General features: G+C 37.7%; 1 protein-coding gene across 1 annotated transcript in view; it reads left to right on the forward strand.

Moving 5' to 3' along the window:
- Positions 1-20,299, forward strand: part of GLP2R (glucagon like peptide 2 receptor) — a 63,734-nt gene extending 43,435 nt beyond the window's left edge. The window contains 6 exon segments of the mRNA XM_049777652.1: positions 1,120-1,222; positions 4,614-4,651; positions 4,653-4,700; positions 4,702-4,755; positions 18,999-19,040; positions 19,997-20,299. Coding sequence (XP_049633609.1) covers positions 1,120-1,222; positions 4,614-4,651; positions 4,653-4,700; positions 4,702-4,755; positions 18,999-19,040; positions 19,997-20,299 — 588 coding nt within the window.
- The last annotated feature ends 1,316 nt before the right edge of the window (positions 20,300-21,615 follow it).

The raw sequence follows: 21,615 nt of genomic DNA on the forward strand, positions 1-21,615 counted from the left end.
CAACTTAAAATGGGTCTTTTATATTGGCATCCGGGAGTAGGGTGTGGTGGTATGAGATATATTCTGGGAACATTGGTGGAGGGAGGTCAACACTGGTGGTCAATTTGACAATGAAATATTTGGTTTCTCAATAATTCATCTCACAGAACTTTTCTCAGTTCTCTAGACACTATTTGGTCCACATTTCCTGGATGCTCACTCAGGTTCTATGAAGATGCTAGTCTTCTTTTGAAATTCATGACTGCCATAGTGTTGGAGGCTGCCTTCCCCCTGAAGCCAAACAGGAATGAATCTAGCTACATGGGTTTAATCAAGATGGTTTTAATAGGTAACTGGCAGGATAGAGAAGCTAGGGGCCTTACAGCAGAAATCACTAGTCCAGTCAACAATCCTTCCAATGAAGTCCTTTCAGAAATCCAGGCAGACTCTGAGAAAAACAGACAGGAGAAAATGCCAAGAGTAAAAATAGCACCACTGAAAAATAAAAAAACATTCCAGCAGCACTCCACCCCCACAATTGCCTCTCAAAGAGTTACCTGTGCTTTTTATTTTAACAGATGTCTCCAAATTTTACTCCAAAAATTTCAGAAATATTTCTAGATCAGAGCCAATAGTAACCGTGCGCACCACTGTATGCGTCCCAGAATCAAAAATAAAAATACCATCTTAGTAAAAAATCAATTGCACTCATTGTGTAACCATAGGAATAGTACTTTTCTGCCTTTATTATGCCTTTTTTTTATCATTTATGACATAAAAGTAGCATAATTAGTTTAGAGAGTTGTTGTAGGAATTAAATAAGGTCATATATTGAACTTAGCTAAATCTAGCATGGTGATAGATGCTAATTAAAATTCTATTAATAATAATTATAATATAACTTTATATTGTCTTCCTCAGATGACTGAGGCAGGAAAATAGACTAACTTACTTTTCATGGTCACTTTCATAATTTAACTGATATAATTTTAGGGAGGTGAAAGATTGTTGCAAGCATTAACTTGACTGCTGAGCCTTTTTAGTTTTAATAGACAGTGATATGATGGTCAGACCTAGAATCACCTTTAATATCCACAGCAATATTGAGCCCATTACTTACTAATATCTGCTTTTTCAAAGGTCAATTTCTTCATCTTCATGAAAATTCTCAAGCTTCTAATTTCTAAGTTGAAAGCCAATCAAATGTGTTTCAGAGATTATAAATACAGGTGAGTATCTTTCGGTCAGTATCAAATACTACAAGATTATTTTTGAATTTCTGCTGTTGTGGCATGTTGCAGAGAAGGAAACAAGTTGCTTTACTATCTTTATTTAATATAAAAGATGGAAATCAGAGATAGATACTCCAAAAAAGTTAGCATAGATCATATAGGCCTTTAGAAAATGATAAGCATACTCTGACCCCTTGGAAATTAAGTGGAAAATAGTCAAGAATATACACTAGTAGACAACTAGAAGACAATTGCTAAAATACTTGTAAGAACATTTATGGAAACAAAAGAGTGATTTGACAAGAATTTGGCCTCTCTTTGAGAAGTATTTGATTTGGGCAGTATTAAAGACACAGTTAAAAACACATGAAAGCTCTCTCCTTTCTGCTAGAAAAAAAAAACAAAAAAAAGAAAAACCTTCAGAAAAATATTGACTAATTTTAAGATCTTTTTTTTTTTTTTTTTTTTTTTTTGGTTTTTGGGTCACACCAGGCAGTGCTCAGGGGGTTATTCCTGGCTCCAGGCTCAGAAATTGCTCCTGGCAGGCACGGGGGACCAATATGGGACGCCGGGATTCGAACCGATGACCTCCTGCATGAAAGGCAAACGCTTTACCTCCATGCTATCTCTCCGGACCCTAATTTTAAGATCTTAAGAAACACCACCACACATTTTTTAAGTGCAAGAAAATAAATTTTTCACACAGTCTTTCTTTCTTTGTGGCATGACTTAGTTGCATCCAACCATTTTACTACAGTAACAATATGTCAGATTGTAATTATTTATTGAGATAATGCTTTGTTATAAATGCAAATAAATAAATTATAAAGTGCTCCCTTCCCATTTTACTTGTTATTCTTATCTTTTTATAGGTTATATACTCTTAATCAGTTTTTCTAAGGTAAAGAGTGTTTTAACCCAAAGGAGTAGTTTGAAAAGGGATTTTAGTCTATTTGTCCAGTTAGTAATATTTTATTTTGATTGTTCTCAGAGAAAATAAGAGTCATAGTATGCTTTTTCATTTTTTTTCAAAGACTGTGATTACAAAGTTGTTCAGAATGAAGTCTTACATTGTCAGCCTCCCTTCGCCCAGAAGCATTCTCACCACCAAATTCCCTGTTTCCCCTTTGTACAAGAAGTTTCCTACCCCTTAATTAGCTTCTGAGCCAAGCATTTTGCTTTTCTCTCTCTGTTTTTTTTTTCTTTTAGACATTGTTTTTCACTGTTGTTAATGAAGGAATACCCTGCATATTACTTTATCTCCATCCAGCACCCAGATAGTGTCCTGAGTGATCAGTTTCAGTTATCAGTGTCATAGTGGTCCCTTCTTTGCTCTAACTGCCTTGCTCCACACTGTGGCCAGCTTCCTATCATTGACTGGTTCTCCTAGCCCTCCTCTCTATTGTCTCTGAGTATTATCTTTTATTTTTATTAAATCCAATAAATGAGTGAGATTATTCATGTCTATTCCTCTCTCTGACCCATTTCACTGAGCATAATACTCTCCATTTATATCCATGCATAAGCAAATTGTATTACTTCACCTTTCCCAACAGTTGCAGAAAATTCACTATGTAGATGCACCATAATTTCTTTCTTTAGTCACTCATCTATTCTTGGGGCATTGGATTGTTTCCAAAATTGTGGGCTATAGTAAATAGTGTTGTGACAAAACATGATTGCAAAGGGCATTTTTGTATTGTTTTTGTGTTCCTAGTGGTATATCCCTAGGAGTGGTATTGCTGAATCATATGGGAACTCAATTTCCAGTTTTTTGAAGGATAGACATAGTGTTTCCCAAAAATGTCTGGACAAAAAGAGGCATGGAGTGGTGGCGCAGCAGTGAGGCATTTACCTTATATACATCTAACCTAGGATGGACTGCGGTTCAATTCCCCAGCATCCCATATGGTCCCCAAGTTAGGAGCCATCCCCCCAGTTCTTAAATTTAAATCTAGAAGCAGCTCAGAGTAAAGAAAAGTCATTCTCTAAAGTATTGATTTATAATCCTATAGGTATTTCTCAAAAATTTATGTTCTATAGACCCCACTGACAGAAGTTTTATTCTGGGGACAGAATTGTATATCCAGTTACCCAGAAAGCTAAAAGCTAATTTTAAATATTTATGTATCACATATATAGTTACATATGAGTTTATGTAAACATACGTGTTTATGAAGTTCTGTCAGGAAATATTAATAATTACCATATTTGGGAACCACAGGTATGTAGAATGGGATGTTTGGGCCTCAGCTGTGCATTTTCCACATGGATGGTAGAAAGAAATGTTTAGCTTTTTTGTAAGAATGCATACATTACTTTTTGTTTGTTTGTTTTTTGGGTCACACCCAGCAGCACTCAGGGGTTACTCCTGGCTCTATGCTTAGAAATCACTCCTGGTAGGGTCGGGGGAACCAGTATGGGATGTCGGAACTCAAACCACCATCCTTCTGCATGCAAGGCAAACGCCCTACCTCCATGCTATCTCTCCAGCCCCACAACATCACTTTTATAAGGATAATAAAATCCTCATTTCTTGAAGTTCCCACTGTCTTGTCTTGGGCATTGAAGAGAAGCATGGAGGTTTCTGCTGAAGGCCTGCATGGATATGCAAGGCATAAATGTGACATCAGAAGCCTGGTTTCTAGACTGGGACCCACCACAAAGACTCCATGTGACAAAGTCTTTCTTCTCAAGATAAGCAAAACACTAGCATTCAAAGAATGTGATAATAAAGAGATAGGAAACTTGGTAGACACTCTAAGAATTATGATGCATACCTTAGATTCATCCAACACTCATTTGATCCTAGCATCACATAGCATCTAAGTTTTTCTGGATGTGATCCTCAAGGTCCCAAACATCTTTGAGGTGTTCCTGGTGGTTCATGGCATTGCAGGGCTTGAACTTCATTCTATTGTTGGTTCTATCACTAAACTGCTTGCCTGTTTGGTCAAGTAGCATCAAGAATGCATACAGGGACTGTTGGAAAGTCCTCAATGCTTGGAAAGTTCCCAAACAAAAAATAACTGAAAAAATTATGTAGCTGCTATCTAACTAATAAGAAAATGATCAAATATAGTAGGAGGGGGCCAAATTCTAAAATTGATAGTCACATATTATGTAAGTACAATGAGGTAAATATGCTGATATGGTGTAGATATACATAAATAGTCTGTAGAGGTAAAAATCATTAATTCATTTGTTTTCTAATAATCTACCCAGACTCAGGTGTATAGATGAATGAAAAATACTACACTGGTTCTTAAGGCATTCAATGTTTAGTCAAGAACAAAAATGAAATGTAGAAAATCAGCTACAATAAAGTCTATGAACAAAAGAACAGGAAATGCTGCCTATTCCCAATGTGTCACTCATGGCAATTCTGATTTTTGCTTACAGTATTAGCAAAATCAACTCTAGTCCTGATTCCTTTATTGGGGTGTTCATGAAATGATCTTCTCTTTCATCACTGATGATCATGTTTATTGGATTTCCAAGACATCTCCGACTCGTCTTTCAGTTGACTCTGAGCTCCTTCCATGTAAGTAGTGCATAAAGAAACAAGTCAAAATTAAAAGGGACCAAAAGTAAAATAAAAAAAAAGTACTTTAAAAACCAGAAGACTTTATCAGCTTAAACAATGAAGGTTTTAAACTTTTTTTTTAATTAATTTTTATTTGGGCCTATGTGAATTACAAATATTTCACGAGTAATATTAAAGGTTCATAGTGACAATAAAGCAAGGGGTATTCCCACCACCATTGATGTCCTCCCTCCACCCCTGCTTCCAGTATGCATCCCATATCTCCCTCCTTTACCCCCCAGAATACTAGTATAATTGGTCCCCACTTGGAGAGCTTTCTGTGGGATTAGGTGTAGATTCTGTTGCCATTGACTTTGGGTTTGATTGTTCAGAGTCTGATAATTTTTTATTTCCACTAAATATTCATGCAGTGTGTGGACCTGTTGGTCCAAGTCATTCCCCCCCTCAGTTTATGAGGCTGAACAATATGATTCAATCAATGTGGTTTCTGTTGGAGATATAGAAAATGGAAATGGAAAAGAAAAAGAAAAAGCAAAAACAAAAAAAGCTAGGAGTGGGTACTTCTAGGTGTTGTAGAATATTAATTTAGAAGCGGGAAGGAAAAAAAAGGAAAGAGGTGACAAGACAAAAAATAACCAACAAAACAATAAAGTCAATAACAAAAATATAAAAAACAAACAAACAAAAAAAAACGATCAGGTAACTCCAAACATTGATAGATATATGAAAACCCAAACTAGGAACAAGAATTAAAATGATTATTTTGGTTTCCCATGGGTTAAATTGTTAACCATAACTGAAGCAGATTAAAATGACCAATAAATATTCATTATTTCTCATGATTCCTGGGAGTCATAAATGACTATATTAGAAATGGATAAGTTTTTGTTCCATGTGATGACTACTAGGCTGACACATTATAACTTTCACATCTGATACCCAAATAAGTGGGTCTTGCTAGAGTTGGTTTATTATTTTTATTCTATCTATCTATCTATCTATCTATCTATCTATCTATCTATCTCTACATCTTTCTATCTATCTATCAATCAATCATCTATCTATCTATCTATCTTTTTTCTATCTATCTATCTATCTATCTATCATCATCTATCATCTATCTATCTTGCTTTTGGGGTCAAACCAGTGGTGCTCAGGGCTTAATCCTCACTCTATGCTCAGGTATTACTCCTGGCAGACTCAGGAGACCATATAGGGGGATTGAATCTCAGATTTATGCAAGGCAAGCACTCTAGAGACAGGTATGTGTGAGCTAGATAGTTATAGATATGCCAGCACTAAAGCCAGGAATGTGTGCTCAATCTCCAATGAACACTCACAACCAAATGTATATGACTAGTCATTGCAATTAATAGCAAAGGCAAGAGGAGTGTAAAGGAAAGGAGAGGAGGGGAGGCTGGGAAGAGGAGGGTAGGAGAGTGGAACATTTCTTAGATTTATTCTTAGTTAAAAAAAAAACTGCACAAATACACAAAATATGGTGAGGATGGCTCATTATTTAAGGCTAATGATGCTAAAGTTGACTGTAAACAACATGAACACATCATCAATCTTTTAGAGTAGTATCTTAGAATAACCATATTAAAGCATTATCAGAGGATAGTATTAATAGAATGGAGAAACTAAAAAGCATGGTAAATTTTAACTCCCAAAAGCAACAGTAAAATTGGACAAAATTGGGCTTAAGTGACAGTAGCAGTGGGTTAGGGTGGTTTGCCTTGCATTCAACCAACCTAGGTTTGATTCTGAGTAACACATATAATTTCTCAAGCATGCAAGGAGTGATCCCTGAGGGACAGAGACAAGGATAAGCCCTGAGCACTGCCAGATTTGGTTCAAAAGTAAACAGACATATGAATAAAATTGGACAAAATTGTCTAAACAACCTGTGAACATCTTAGAAATCAATCAAACACTGAGAATAATTTATTTAATAGAATTATTGAACCTGAATAGGAATGGTAGTTTTCTTTGTTGTTTGAGTATATGACAATTTTCTCCCATTTCCATCTCCACCTGTGAGGAAATGCTACGGAAACCATGAACTTCACACAGCTGACTTGACATAAAGGAGAGAACAAAAAAGAGTCCTCAACCTACGTTTATGCCATTATAAAGATGAAGAACATGAGGCTTTTGGATTAAATAAAAAAATATGCTGATAAATATAAAGATAAGATTGCTTGCTGAGGTATAGCCATTGTATGTGATCTCTGTGAGGATAAGAACCAGAAGACTCCAGGTTATATAGGCCAGAGTAGAAAGTCATCTGACAGAGTCATCTGAGAGTTAGGGCCTGTAATTCTATGGGAAGAACATAGAAAATAGCAATCATCCGCTATCCACTCACCAGAAACCCTGGATGTCAAGTCTGTGGTCTGGGCAATAGGAGAGTAGATTTTTCTCCTCTATAGGTGTGTTGCTGTATTCTTCCAATTAATATAAAATTGTCTTCATTTTGAAACCATGATTAATTTATTTAATTTTTTTGAAGATTTTAAAACTAAAGTTTAATCATCAGTAGTTCCTTTGATAATTTAATCTTATTTTTAAAAACTATATAAACAAACTTAGAAAAACAAAACAGAAAGACACAGCTCTCATGTCAGTAGTGTTTGCTGATGTCTCCCTATGGAGCTTGATTGGTCCAGTGAACATTTGACCAGTTGATGTCAGACACTCAAGTTCAGTAGTGGAACAGAAACTCATGTGACACTATGTGGGACAAACTTTTGAGAAAGAAACTTAGGCCTACTAGACTTCTTCTGTATGGGAACATGCTTATTCAATAGCCCAATGTAGTAAACATCAAAATATAACTTAGACTAATAACCAGCTTATCATCCCTGAAAATTTTGTGAGTGTGAAAACTTATAGCAAAATAAGCACTTAATAAAAAGCTTCATGTTAACACTCTACAGAGAGTGGTGGTCCTTTGGATACATACATATTTTGGGAAAAAATTTTTTTTATGTAAACACCTTGATTACATACATGATTTGTGTTTGGGTTTCAGTCATGTAAAGAACATGACCATCACCAGTGCAAACATTTCCATCAACCAATGTCCCAAGTCTCCCTCCTCCCCACCCGACCCCCACCTGTACTCTAAACAGGCTCTCCATTTCCTCATACATTCTCATTATTAGGACAGTTCTAAAATGTAGTTATTTCTCTAACTCAAACTGCATCACTCTTTGGTGATCTTCCTGATGTGAGGCTGGAGGACTTTCAGCTCTTTTTCTTTTTTGTGTCTGAAAAGTATTATTGCAAAGAATGTCTTTCATCTCATTTTCTTAAAACCCATAGATGAGTGAGACCATTCTGCGTTTTCTCTCTCTCCTCTCTGACTTATTTTCACTCAGAAATATAGATCTGTGGTACATCCATGTATAGGAAAATTTCATGAGCTTCATTTCTTCCTGACAGCTGCATAATATTCCATTGTGGTATATGTACCAACAGTTTCTTTAGCCATTCGTCTGTTGAAGGCATCTTGGTTGTTTCCAGTGTCTTGCTATGGTAAATAGTGCTGCAATGTATATAGGTGTAAGGAAGGGGTTTTTGTATTGTATTTTTTGTGTTCCTAGGGTATATTCCTAGAGTGGTATAGCTGAGTCGTATGGGAGCTCGATTTCCAGTTTTTGGAGGAATCTCCATATCACTTTCCATAAAGGTTGAACTAGACAGCATTCCCACCAGCAGTGGATAAGAGTTCCTTTCTCTCCACATCCCCGCCAACACTGTTTATTCTCATTCTTTGTGATGTGTGCCATTCTCTGTGGTGTGAGGTGGTATCTTATCATTGTTTTGATTTGCATCTCCCTGATGATTAGTGATGTGGAGCATTTTTTCATGTGTCTTTTGGCCATTTGTATTTCTTCTTTGTCAAAGTGTCTGTTCATATTCTTCTCCCCATTTTTTTATGGATTAGATGTTTTTTTCCTTGTAAAGTTCTGTCAGTGCCTTGTATATTTTGGAGATTAGCCCCTTATCTGATGGGGTATTGGGTGAATAGTTTCTCCCACTCAGTGGGTGGCTCTTGAATCCTGGGCACTATTCCTTTGAGGTGCAGAAGCTTCTCAGCTTAATATATTCCCATCTGTTAATCTCTGTTTTCACTTACTTGGAGAGTGCAGTTTCCTCCTTGAATATGCCTGTACTCTGAATGTCCTGGAGTGTTTTGCCTATGTGTTTTTCTATAAATCTTATGATTTTGGGTCTGATATCGAGGTCTTTAATCCATTTGGATTTTATCTTCGTACATGATGTTAGCTGGGGGGGGTCTAAGTTCAATTTTTTGCAAGTGGCTATCCAGTTGTGCCAACACCACTTGTTGAAGAGGCTTTCCCTGCTCCATTTAGGATTTCCTGCTCCTTTATCAAATATTAGGTGATTGTAAGTCTGGGGAACATTTTCTGAGTACTCAAGCCTATTCCACTGATCTGAGGGCCTATCCTTATTCCAATACCATGCTGTTTTGATAACTATTGCTTTGTAGTAAAGTTTAAGTTGGGAAAGTAATTCCTCCCATATTCCTTTTCCCAATGATTGCTTTAGCTATTCTAGGGTGTTTATTGTTCCAAACGAATTTCAAAAGTGCCTGATCCACTTCTTTGAAGAATGTCATGGGTATCTTTAGAGGGATAGCATTAAATCTGTATAATGCCTTGGGGAGTATTGCCATTTTGATGATGTTAATCCTGCCAATCCATGAGCAGGGTATGCGTTTCCATTTCTGTGTGTCCTCTCTTATTTCTTGGAGCAGAGTTTTACAGTTTTTTTTTGTATAGGTCCTTCATATTTTTAGTTAAGTTGATTCCAAGATATTTGAGTTTGTGTGGCACTAATGTGAATGGGATTGTTTTCTTAATGTCCATTTCTTCCCTATTATTATTGGTGTATAGAAAAGCCATTGATTTTTTGTGTTAATTTTGTAGCCTGCCACCTTGCTATATGAGTCTATTGTTTCTAGAAGCTTTTTGATAGAGTCTTTAGGGTTTTCTAAGTAGAGTATCATGTCATCTGCAAACAGTGAGAGCTTGACTTCTTCCTTTCCTATCTGGATTTCCTTGATATCTTTTTCTTGCCTAATCTCTAGAACAAGTACTTCCAGTACTATGTTGAATAGGAGTGGTGAGAGAGGACAGCCTTGTCTTGTGCCAGAATTTAGAGGGAAGGCTTTTAGTTTTTCTCCATTGAGGATAATATTTGCCACGGACTTGTGGTAGATGGCCTTAACTATATTGAGAAAGGTTTCTTCCATTCCCATCTTGTTGAGAGTTTTGATCAACAATGGATGTTGGACCTTATCAAATGCTTTCTTTGCATCTATTGATATGATCATGTGGTTTTTATTTTTCTTGTTGTTGATGTTGAGTATTATGTTGATAGATTTACGGATGTTAAACCATCCTTGCATTCCTGGGATGAAACCTACTTGATCATAGTGGATAATCTTCTTAATGAGGCATTGAATCCTATTTGCCAGGATTTTGTTGAGGATCTTTCCATCTGCATTTATCAGCGATATTGGTCTGTAATTTTCTTTTTTGGTAGCATCTCTGTCTGGTTTAGGTATCAAGGTGATGTTGTCTTCATAAAAGCTATTTTGAAGTGTTTTCGTTTGTTCAACTTCATGAAAGAGTCTTGCCAGGATTGGTAGTAGTTCCTCTTGGAAAGTATGAAAGAATTCATTAGTGAATCCATCTGGACCTTGGCTTTTGTTTTGGGCAGACAATTGATTACCGTTTTAATTTCATCAATGGTGATGGGGGTGTTTAGAAATGCTACATCCTCTTCCTTCAACCGTGGAAGATTATAAGAGTCCAAGAATTTATCCATTTCTTCCAGGTTCTCATTTTTATTGGCGTAGAGTTTCTCAAAGTAGTTACTGATTACCCTTTGAATCTCTGTCATATCATTAGTGATCTCTCCTTTTTCATTCCTAATACGATTTATCAATTTTCTCTCTCTCTCTTTCTTTGTTAGGTTTGCCAGTGGTCTATCAATCTTGTTTATTTTTTCAAAGAACCACTTCTGCTTTTGTTGATCTTTCAGATTGTTTTTTGGGTTTCCACTTCGTTGATTTCTACTCTCAGCTTTGTTATTTCCTTCTGTCTCCCTATTTTTGGGTCCTTTTGTTGAGCACTTTCTAGTCCTATTAGCTGTGTCATTAAGCTACTCAGGTAAGCTCCTTCTTCCTTCCTGATGTGTGCTTGCAAAGCTATAAAATTTCCTCTCAGTACTGCTTTTGCTGTGTCCCATAAGTTCTGATAGTTTGTGTCTTTATTGTCATTTGTTTCCAGGAACCTTTTGATTTCCTCCTTGATTTCATCTCAGACCCACTGGTTTTTCAGTATGAGGTTGTTTAATTTCCAGATGTTTATGTTTTTTTTCTGAGTCCCTTCGGAATTCACAAATAATTTCAGAGCCTTGTGGTCAGTGAAGGTAGTCTGCAAAATTTCTATCCTATTGATATTATGGAGATATGTTTTATGTGCCAGCAAGTAGTCTATCCTGGAGAATGTCCCATGTACATTGGAGAAGAATGTGTATCCAGGTTTCTGGGGATGGAGTGTCCTATATATATCCACTAGGCCTCTTTTTTCCATTTCTCTCCTCAGGTCTAGTATATTCTCTTTGGGTTTCAGTCTAGGATAGGTTGACCTATCCAGTGTTGACAAAGCCATGTTGAGGTCCCCCACAATTATTCTGTTGTTGTTGATATTATTTTTCAGATTTGTCAACAGTTGTATTAAATATTTTGCTGGCCCCTCATTCGGTGCATATATGTTTAGGAGAGTTTTTCTTCCTTCTCTACATACCCCTTGATTAATATAAAATGTCCATCTTTGTCCCTTACAACCTTCCTGAGTATAAAGTTTGCATTATCTGATATTAGTATGGCCACTCCAGCTTATTTATGGGTGCTGTTTGCTTGGATAATTTTTCTCCATTTATTTTGAGTCTATGTTTGTTCTGACTATTCAGGTGCGTTTCTTGTAGGCAGCAGAAGGTTGGATTGAGTTTTTTGATCCATTTAGCCACTCTGTGTCTCTTAACTGGTGCATTTAGTCCATTGACATTGAGAGAAAGAATTGTCCTGGAATTTAATGCCATCTTTATATCGAAATTTGGTGTGTCTTTTGGTTAGTCTTGTTTTCCATTAGGTCTTTCAGTTTTTCTCTTAAGACTGGTTTTGAGTCTGTAATGTTTCTGAGCTGTTTTTTATCTGTGAAACCATGTATTCTTCTGTAAAACTGGAAAGTGAGTTTTGCTGGGTACAGTATTCTAGGTGAAGCATTCATTTCATTCAGTCTTGTATATCCCACCACTGCTTTCTGGCTTTGAGTGTTTCTGGTGACAGGTCTGCTGTAAATCTCAAGGATGCTTGCTTGAACGTAATTTCCCCTTTTGATCTTGCTGTTTTCAGAATTCTGTCTCTATCTGTGGGATTTGTCATTGTGACTAGGATGTGTCTTGGGGTGGTTTTTCTGGGGTCTCTTTTGGTTGGTACTCTTCGAGCATGCAGGATTTGATCACATATATTCTTTAGCTCTGGAAGTTTCTCTTTAATGATGTTCTTGACCGTTGATTCATCCCGGAAATTTTCTTCCTGAGTCTCTGGGACTCCAATGATTCTTAAGTTGTTTCTGTTGATCTTATCATAGACTCTATTTTCATCTGTTCCCATTCTTTGACTAATTTTTCCATTGTCTGTTCATTTGCTTTAAGTTTTTTTTCCAATCTCTCCTGCTGTATGGAATTGTTATGTACCCCATCTTCCACAGCACCAAGTCTATTCTCAGCTTCTGATACCCTGTCCCAGAGCTTATCCATTTTGTCATTCATTTCGTTTACTGACTTTTTCAGGCCTGTTAGTTGACATGTTATTTCAGTTTGGAGTTTTGTGATTTCTGTCTTCATATTTTCTTGGTTCTTATTAGTATTCTGTTCAACTCGATCCATGGTTTCTTTGAGTTCATTGAGGATCTTCCATATTGCTAGTCTAAAGTCCTTATCTGAGAGGTTGATTAGTTGGTTGGTCATTATCTGGTCATCAGAATTGTCATCTTCATTCTCTATGTCTGATTCTGGCCTGCATTGTTTCCCATTGTCACACTTGTATTCTGGGTTTTTCTACATGTTGTGGTGGTATTCATTGGCTATATGATGCAGGCAGCACACTCCTCTGGCTCCGCCCTTTCTGGATGGGCCGACTTGCCTCTAAGGGAGGGGAGTCCTCCGTGGATGAAGCCTCACACAGGATCAAATCTTAGGCTTGAGCACGCAGCAGAGAAGACAGTCCGGAGAGAAATGCTTGCTTCTGTGATCCAGCACAGTTCTTGGTGTAATTTTTTCTTCTTGTTGAGATGGTGTTCTTTTCTTAGAAAGAGCGCATGACCGCGTAGCGAAGCGGAGCCAAAGTGCTCTGCTGGAGCCTCTTTTCGGCCCACTCCCAAGAGGTTCACGCAACAGGATAGCAGACAGACACACACGGGCAGCACTCACAGTTTTTCACAGTCGGGCCCCACAGGGCAGGCGTAGTTTCGTGGATTTTCCCAGCCTGACGTCGCAAACAGGGGACCCGGCTTCTGCAAAGCCTAGCTGGTTTTCATGTTATGGAGTCCTGCCCTGGAATTGGCCTCTGGGAGAGCGAGTTTTCTGGAGCCTCTTTTCGGCCCACTCCCAAGAGGTTCACGCAAGAGGACAGTAGACAGACACACACAGGCAGCACTCACAGTTTTTCACAGTCGGACCCCACTGGGCAGGCTGGGAAAATATCTTAAGGCTAGTTTGGACTGAAACATCCAAGATAATGCATTCATGTGATGGATGTCCAGAAAATTGGGTGAATATATCAATTAGAAATCTTCAGGGCAGGAGAGATAGAACAGTGGGTAAGGCATTTGCTTTGCAAGTGGTCAACTCAGGTTGAATCCTTATCATCCCACATGGTTCTCTCGAGCCTACCAGGAGTGATTTCTGAGCACAGAACCAAGAGAAGCTCTGAACAGGGTCCCAAAAAACACAAAAGAAAAGAAAACAAAAAATTTCAGTTCTCCTGTCTGTATCTTGTATCAGCCACAGCATGGTAGCTGGCATCTCAAAGCACTCTAAGTACAAATGTCCTAAGAAAGAAAATAGAAACTTCCCTTTTTTGCATTGTTTGTAAAGACTTTCTCAGTAAATCATGGTGGGTGCAATTACATAAGGGGTAGGGCATTTACCGTGCACACTGCTGCCCCAGGCTCTATCTCCAGCATCCCACATGGATCTCTGAACTTGCCAGTAGAAATTTTTGAACACAAAGTAAGGAATGACCCCTGAACACTACCAGGTGTGCCCCCCAAACAAAAACAACAACAAACCTAGAAAGTCACTTAAATTGCATTGCATTGGTGGAAGGAGTTGTAAATTCACCCTAGATTTAAAGAAGGAAACATAAGGTAAGTTTAATTATTTAAGTGTAATTATTGCCTTTAGGAAGGGGTGGCATATATAGGACCATATTTTTTGACAATGTGGATCATTCGGCTTTATAGTCTGCTAGAGCTTACATGCAACTTAGAATATGAAAAACCAGATGTTTTGAACAAGAGAACATATTTGGGGATGGGCATCTTCTGAATATACACACACTATTCCCACACATACCAAAAGACAGAGATGGGTATACATTTAGTGAGATAGATTATTCTAATCCAATCAAGAGAATCATCTTGGAACCTCTGCTTAAATTTTTTTCTTAAAAGGTGGTTTATTCTTTTTTTAAATTATACTTATTTAAACACTTTGATTACAAATATGATTGTAATTGGGCTTCCATCAAGTAAAGAACACCCCCCCTTCACAAGTGCAACAATCCCATTACCAATGTCCCAAATCTCCTTCCTCCCCACCCCACCACCACCTGTACTCTAGACAGGCTTTCTACTTCCTTTCTTCATACACATTGATATGATAGTTCTCAATGTAGTTATTTCTCTAACTGCACTCATTACTCTGTGGGGAGCTTCATGTTGTGAGCTGGCCTTCAGCCCTTCTCTCTTTTGTCTCTGAGAATCATTGCAAAAATTTATTTTATATTTCTTAAAACGCATAGATGAGGGAGATTATTCTGCATCTATATTTCTCCCTCTGACTTATTTCACTCAGCATAATAGATTCCATGTACATCCATGTATAGGACAATTTCATGACTTCATCTCTCCTGACAGCTGCATAATATTCCATTGTGTATATGTATCACAGTTTCTTTAGCCCTTCATCTGTTGAAGGTCATCTTGGCTGTTTCCAGAGTCTGGCTATTATAAATAGCATGGCAAGGAATATAGGTGTGAGGAAGGAATTTTTGTATTGTATTTTTGTGTTCCTTGGGTATATCCCTAGAAGTGGTATAGCTGGATTGTATGGGAGCTCAATTTCCAGGATTTGGAGGAATCTTTATATCGCTTTCCATAAAGGTTGGACTAGACGGCATTCCCATCAGCAGTGAATAAGAGTTTCTTTCCACGGTCCCACCAGCACTGCTTGTTCTCATTGATTGTAATGTGTGTCAATCTGTGTGGAGTGAGATGGTACCTCATAGTTGATTTGAATTACATCTCCCTGATGGTTAGTGATGTGGAGCATTTTTTTCATATGCCTTTTGGTCATTTGTATTTCTTCTTTGACAAAGTGTCTGTTCATTTCTTCTCCCCATTTTTTGATGGGATTAGATGTTTTTTTCCCTTGTAAAGTTCTGTCAGTGCCTTGTATACTTTGGAGATTAGCCCCTCAGGGGTATTGGGTGAATAGTTTCTCCCACTCAATGAGTGGCTTCTGTATCCTGGGCATTATTTCCTTTGAGGTGCAGAAGCTTCTCAGCTTAATATATTCCCATCTGTTAATCTCTGTTTCCACTTATTTGGAGAGTGCTGTTTCCTCCTTAAAGATGCCTTCAGTCTCAATGTCATGGAGTGTTTTACCTACGTGTTGTTTTATATACCATATGGTTTCAAGTCTAATATAAAGGTCTTTAATCCATTTTGGATTTTGCCTTTGTATTTGGTGTTAGCTGAGGTCTAAGTTCGCTTTTTTTGCAAGTGGCCAACAAGTTGTGCCATCACCACTTGTTGAAAAGGCTTTCCTTGCTCCATTTAGGATTTTTTGCCCCTTTATAAAAAATTAGGTGATTTTAAGTCTGGGGGACATTCTCAGAGTACTCAGGCTTATTCCATTGATCTGAGGGTCTGCCTTTATTCCAATACCATGCTGTTTTGATAACTATTGCTTTGTAATACAGTTTAAAATTGGGGAAAGTAATGTCTCTCATATTCCTTTTCCAAGTCAAGAATTGATTTAGCTGTTTGTGTTTATTGTTCCAAATGAAATTTAGAAGTGTTTGATCCACTTCTTTGAAGAACGTCACGGGTATCTTTAGAGGGATCTCATTAAATCTGTACAATGCTTTCAGGAGTATTGGATTTTAATGGTGATAATCTTGCCAATCCATGAGTAGGGTATATGTTACCATTTCCACATGTCCTCTATTATTTCTTGGAGCAGGGTTTTATAGTTTTCTTTGTATAGTTCCTTGATGTCTTTAGTCAAGTTAACTCCAAGATATTTGAGTTTGTGTGACAGTAATGGGAATGAGATTGTTTTCTTAATGTCCATTTCTTCTCTAGCATTATTGGTGTATAAAAAGGCTATTGATTTGTGTGTTAATTTTGTAGCCTGCCACATTGCTATATGAATCTATTTTTCCAGAAGCTTTTTGCTAGAGTCTTTATGGTTTTCTGCAAACAGTGAGAGCTTAACTTCTGTTCCTATCTGGATGACCTTGATATCTTTTACTTATCTAATCGTTACAGCAGGTACTGTAGTACTACGTTGAATAGGAGTGGTGAGAGGATAGTCTTGTCTTGTACCAGAATTTAGAGGAAAGGCTTTCAGTTTTTCCTACATAGAGGATAATATTTGTCATTGGCTTGAGGTAGATGGCCTTGACTATATTGAGAAAGGTTTCTTTCATTCCCATCTTGGTGATAGTTTTTTTTTTATCAAGAATAGGTGTAGGACCTTATCAAATGCTTTCTCTGCATCTATTGATATGATCATGTGATTTTTGTTTTTCTTGTTGTTGATGTGTATTATGTTGATAGTTTTACGGATGTTAAACCATCCTTTCATTTCTGGGATGAAACCTATTTGATCATAGTGAATGATCTTCTTGATGAGGCATTGAATCCTATCAAATTGGTGTTCTAAGGGGCCAGAGCAGTAATGTAAGCAGTATGGCATTTGCCCTATACACACTAACCTAGGACGGACCACAGTTCAATCCCCAGAGTCCCATATGGTCCCCAGCCAGGAGCGATTTCTGAGTGCATAGCCAGTAGTAATCCCTGAGTGTCACCGGGTATGGCCCAAAAACCAAAATAAAATTGTTCTAAAAAACAAAACACTATAACAGGATAAGAAAGTGTGCTGTCATATTTTAGAAGAAGTCTAGCACTGCATATGTAGATTTTTAATTACAAGTGATAGAAACCCAACTTATTTACTCACTTAATTATTTAATAAATATTATTTTGTTCCTATGCCAATTATTGTTTTCATATGTAGTAGTAGGGGCCGGAGTGAAATCACAGTGGGTAGGGAGTATGCCTAAGTCAAGTACTTTCAGAAGTAATCCTGATCACTGAGCCAGGAATAACCCATGAACATCACCGGGAATGACCCAAAAACAAACAAAATCAAAACAAAACGGATGTATTAATAGAAGGGCATATAATAATAAAGTTGAAAATTAGCCCAAGAAAGTCTTTCATATGATGCATCTTTACTGTTTTGCTTCACTAAGTTACAGAGATACATAATGAATAAGCTAGACATTCTAAAGGAAGACAGATAACCATTGTGGCTCTAAATTTGACCCATAGTGAAGTAGAAAACATAATCCAGGGGATGGAGTGATAGTACAGTGGGTAGGGCTTTTTCCTTGCATGCAGCTGACTCAGGTTCAATCCTTGGGGTCCCAAATGATCCCCTGAGCCTATCAGTAGTGATTTCTGAGCACAAAGCCAGTAGACCCTGATGACTTCTGCATCAAACAAACAAACAAACATGCAACCAAAGCTCATTGCCCTCTAATCTAGGAAATTATATTTTACCTTATATATTGGCATGCTATATTTTCAAAAGAACAAAATGACCAATGTCACCATAGTCATTGAAAATGATCATTCTGGACAAGAACTGGGTAATAAAGGAGCTAAAGTAAAATGCATGATACCTTTTTGTAATAGTTTTGCAACCACAGTACTTAAAAGGAAAAAAGGAAGATATCTATCTATCTATCTATCTATCTATCTATCTATCTATCTATCATCTATCTGTCTATCAGAAAAGTGTCTGCTATAGTGGCAGCTGGTGGAAGGAGGGAACACTGGTGGTAGCAAGTGTACATCAGTGATGCATATTCGAAAGACTGCAAGTAGGACTGATACTCAATACAAATTTTTTTTAAAAAATGAAAATTTGAGGCTGGTGTGGTAGCACAGTGGTAGAATGTTTGCCTTACAAATAGCTGACCAGGATGGACCTTGTTTTGATCCCCTGGCATCCCATATGGTCCTCCAAGCCAGGAGTGATTTCTGAGCACATAGCCAAGAGTAACCCACCCCTGAGCGTCACCAGATGAAGCCCAAAAACCAAAAAAAAAGAAAGAAAGAAAGAAAGAAAATATTAGCATTAGTATTAACTAAATTGTATGTTTATTTCCTCATTAAATGGACTTTATTACTAGGAAAATAACAGACTATGTCAACCATGTGACCAACAGTGAAAGAATGCAATCCTGCTCTTCTCCTGTTAAAACAACTTTTGTTGACCATTTGACCACATTATCAACAACCCTAACAAGAGCCTAGGGAATGGTGAGCATGTATATTTCCAAAAGGAGAGTGGAAGTCAGATGATAAAAGGTGTTAATGCTCACTACAGGTGACTAGAAATGGAATAGTCACATTTGTTTGGTTGAATAAATGATACAACATCTATGGCATTTTATCATTACCACTTAGGAAACACTCGGTAGTGGATAGCAAATGAAAATTCAAGTTAAACTAACCATAAAAATTAAAGTTAAAGCAACCAAGCCTGCAGGATTTTGTACTTCATAATTCTCAGGAAATCAGTATTTATGTCATCTCTTTCTTCTGTTTCAGGGATTTCTTGTGGCTTTGCTGTATTGTTTTGCCAATGGTGAGGTATGTTTTCCATGCTACCGTATTAGTTTTATGTGAGGCTGGGATGGTATTCTATTGTCTCTAGAGGTTTCTGTTAGATGATGGTAAGTGGGAGGATATGCAGAAATAAGCATATACTTGAATAAAGTCATACTGGAAACTTTCACTGGAGAGAAGAGGAGGAAGCTTGGACAAATGGTAAAGAACACTGCAATAAGTATAAAGAAACTCTACACCCACTTCTGACCTTATGGACATCCTAGGAGTATTAAAGTGAGAGTGTAGAGACAAATTTAAACTTTCGACTCCCAAAATATAATTCTAGCTGGGTTCATCAAGTAAGGAATTTGTAAGTAGGTTAATGTGCCTCTTTAAGCCTTGATTTATAGTCTTGGGTGGAGCATACTGAGTTTAAGAGAAGGTAAAAAGTTTACTAACGATAATTAGTTTCATCATGATTATTATTGTGTTGACCCAACCAGTCATTCCTCTGTAAGAAAACATTGACAAAAACCAGAGCAATCTAGAAGACCTATTGTCTTCTGGAGGGCATTATAGATGTTTATTCTCCTTTCATCCTCTGCACACCTATAAGTATTTCTGTATCTTTCTGCTGGAGTGTAAGCTTCATAACAGCAAAACCATCTTCCAAATTTTACACTGTTGCTTTTCTCTATCTTCTACAGATGCCTTAACCACTAGGCAGTTCTCAAATGTCACTCTGGCATAGCTTTCTCGAAATATGATATAAAGTCTTTCCCCTTTTATTCCATTGTTCAGTTAAATGACCTCTCTGTGTCTTTACTACCTATTATGTTGCACATACCCAGTTGTTTTATTCCTAACTCATGACCGGAAATGATTGATAGATTTTCTAAGGGTGGCACGAAGTAGTCATTTAATAAATACTTGCTGAGTGGACATAATACGACTCAGTGAATTCAAGATAGTGACTTTCCTTTCCTCTCACTTGGCAGGTGAAAGCTGAGGTGAAGAAGAGCTGGGTTCGCTTTTTGCTAGCCCGTGAGTCTGGCTGTAGAATATGGATCCTAAAGAACTTCCGATTCCTGTGCAAATGCCCCGAGAAATTCTCAGAGGGAGAGTGTGACAGTTCACTGCGGACCCTATCTGGCAGGAGTCAGATAGGGCATGTAACCTTTCAGGGTCCTGGGGTTTTAGGAGCCCGAATGCCCAGGGGCAACAGCCTATCAGAGTGCAGTGAGGGGGATATCACCATCTCCCACACCATGGAGGAGATTCTTGAGGAGAGTGAGATATAGGAAGGAGACATGTGCCCTAGGTTTGTTTCTTGAAGACTCCTGGGAAGGGTAGGTGGAGGAAAGAGAGAGAAAAGTGTGGCAGTTTTATGGTGTATAGATCTAGTCTTCTAGTGTGTGTACCACATTCACTTCAGCTTTGTCTATGTCAGTTTCTAATGTTTTACATAAGACTGTGTAAACACACTCCTTATGCTGGTCATCTGCACAAACAATATTTTTTTCCAGAATAAAGTCTCTAAAGCCCACCCTAATTCAAGTGAATGAAACCTGAGATACAGAGAAATGTCTTCTGTGAAACAGAGGCCAGGCAGTATCTCTTACTTTCTTCCCTCCTGCTTTAAAGGTTTTCATATTGAATCAGTTTAGGGTGTTTAAAGACCACTGGGAAGTGTTTAACATTCAGAGTCGAACTCAAAGTAGAGATACTAAGAGAGGTTATAAGATAATCATAAGCAATGTGAAATTATCAACAAGCATGTGAGGTAATTCTCAAGTAAACCTACACAGAAAACATTGTGTGGAGTGTACAGGAAGCAGACCTGAGCTGGCTGGTAGGAGGATAGATGAACCCACTTACTTTGAACTGCTTTGTCTCTAGCAGTTAATCTATGAAATTATTTCCCTCCTTAAATAATAGAAAACTTCACATCACCCAGCACTCCACTCCCTTTTTTCTTTTTGGAGGATTGTAGACTCCCAAGTAATGTTGAGGGGGACTCCAGACTACACACAGAAAAGCTTTGGGGCCCCATGGTGCTGGGGATTGAACTCGGGTTTTTGCCACATATAAGACATATGTACTTAATCTTGCAACTACCTTCCTGGTTTCCTTCTTCCTTTTTTCCTTTCTGTCTCAACTGTGAGTAGAAGTTCTATTGGTAATAACCCCAGCCTCCCTATGAGAGTTGGTCCAGCTTCAAAGTACTTCATATATATTCCATTAGATCTGTTGTCTCTTTTGGCCCCACCTGCCTTTTTGGGTTTGGCTGCTACAAGTCTTATGGGCAAATTTCCCTAATTATTAAAAATTGTACTCATATAAAAATAAACTTTAAAAGATGGGGAAGGTCTGCATAATGTGTACTACCACACTGCTCTTCTGATTGGGAGCCTGACTGGTTCTCAAGACTCTGAGTGCTGATTGGAGCCTAAATGGTAATCCAAGTTCTCAGTGAAGGTTGAGGAGCATGCAAACTACGATTGTCAGTTTCAGGTAAGAGACTGGAGGGAGATCAGGAAAGGACTTCTTGTGATACCAGGATGTTGAGGCTCAGAAGTATTACTTTTATAGAGCATAAAATTGTATTCAATGTGGT

This window comes from Suncus etruscus, chromosome 7 (genome assembly GCF_024139225.1).
Source record: "Suncus etruscus isolate mSunEtr1 chromosome 7, mSunEtr1.pri.cur, whole genome shotgun sequence".
In the NCBI taxonomy this organism is placed as follows: Eukaryota; Metazoa; Chordata; class Mammalia; order Eulipotyphla; family Soricidae; genus Suncus; species Suncus etruscus.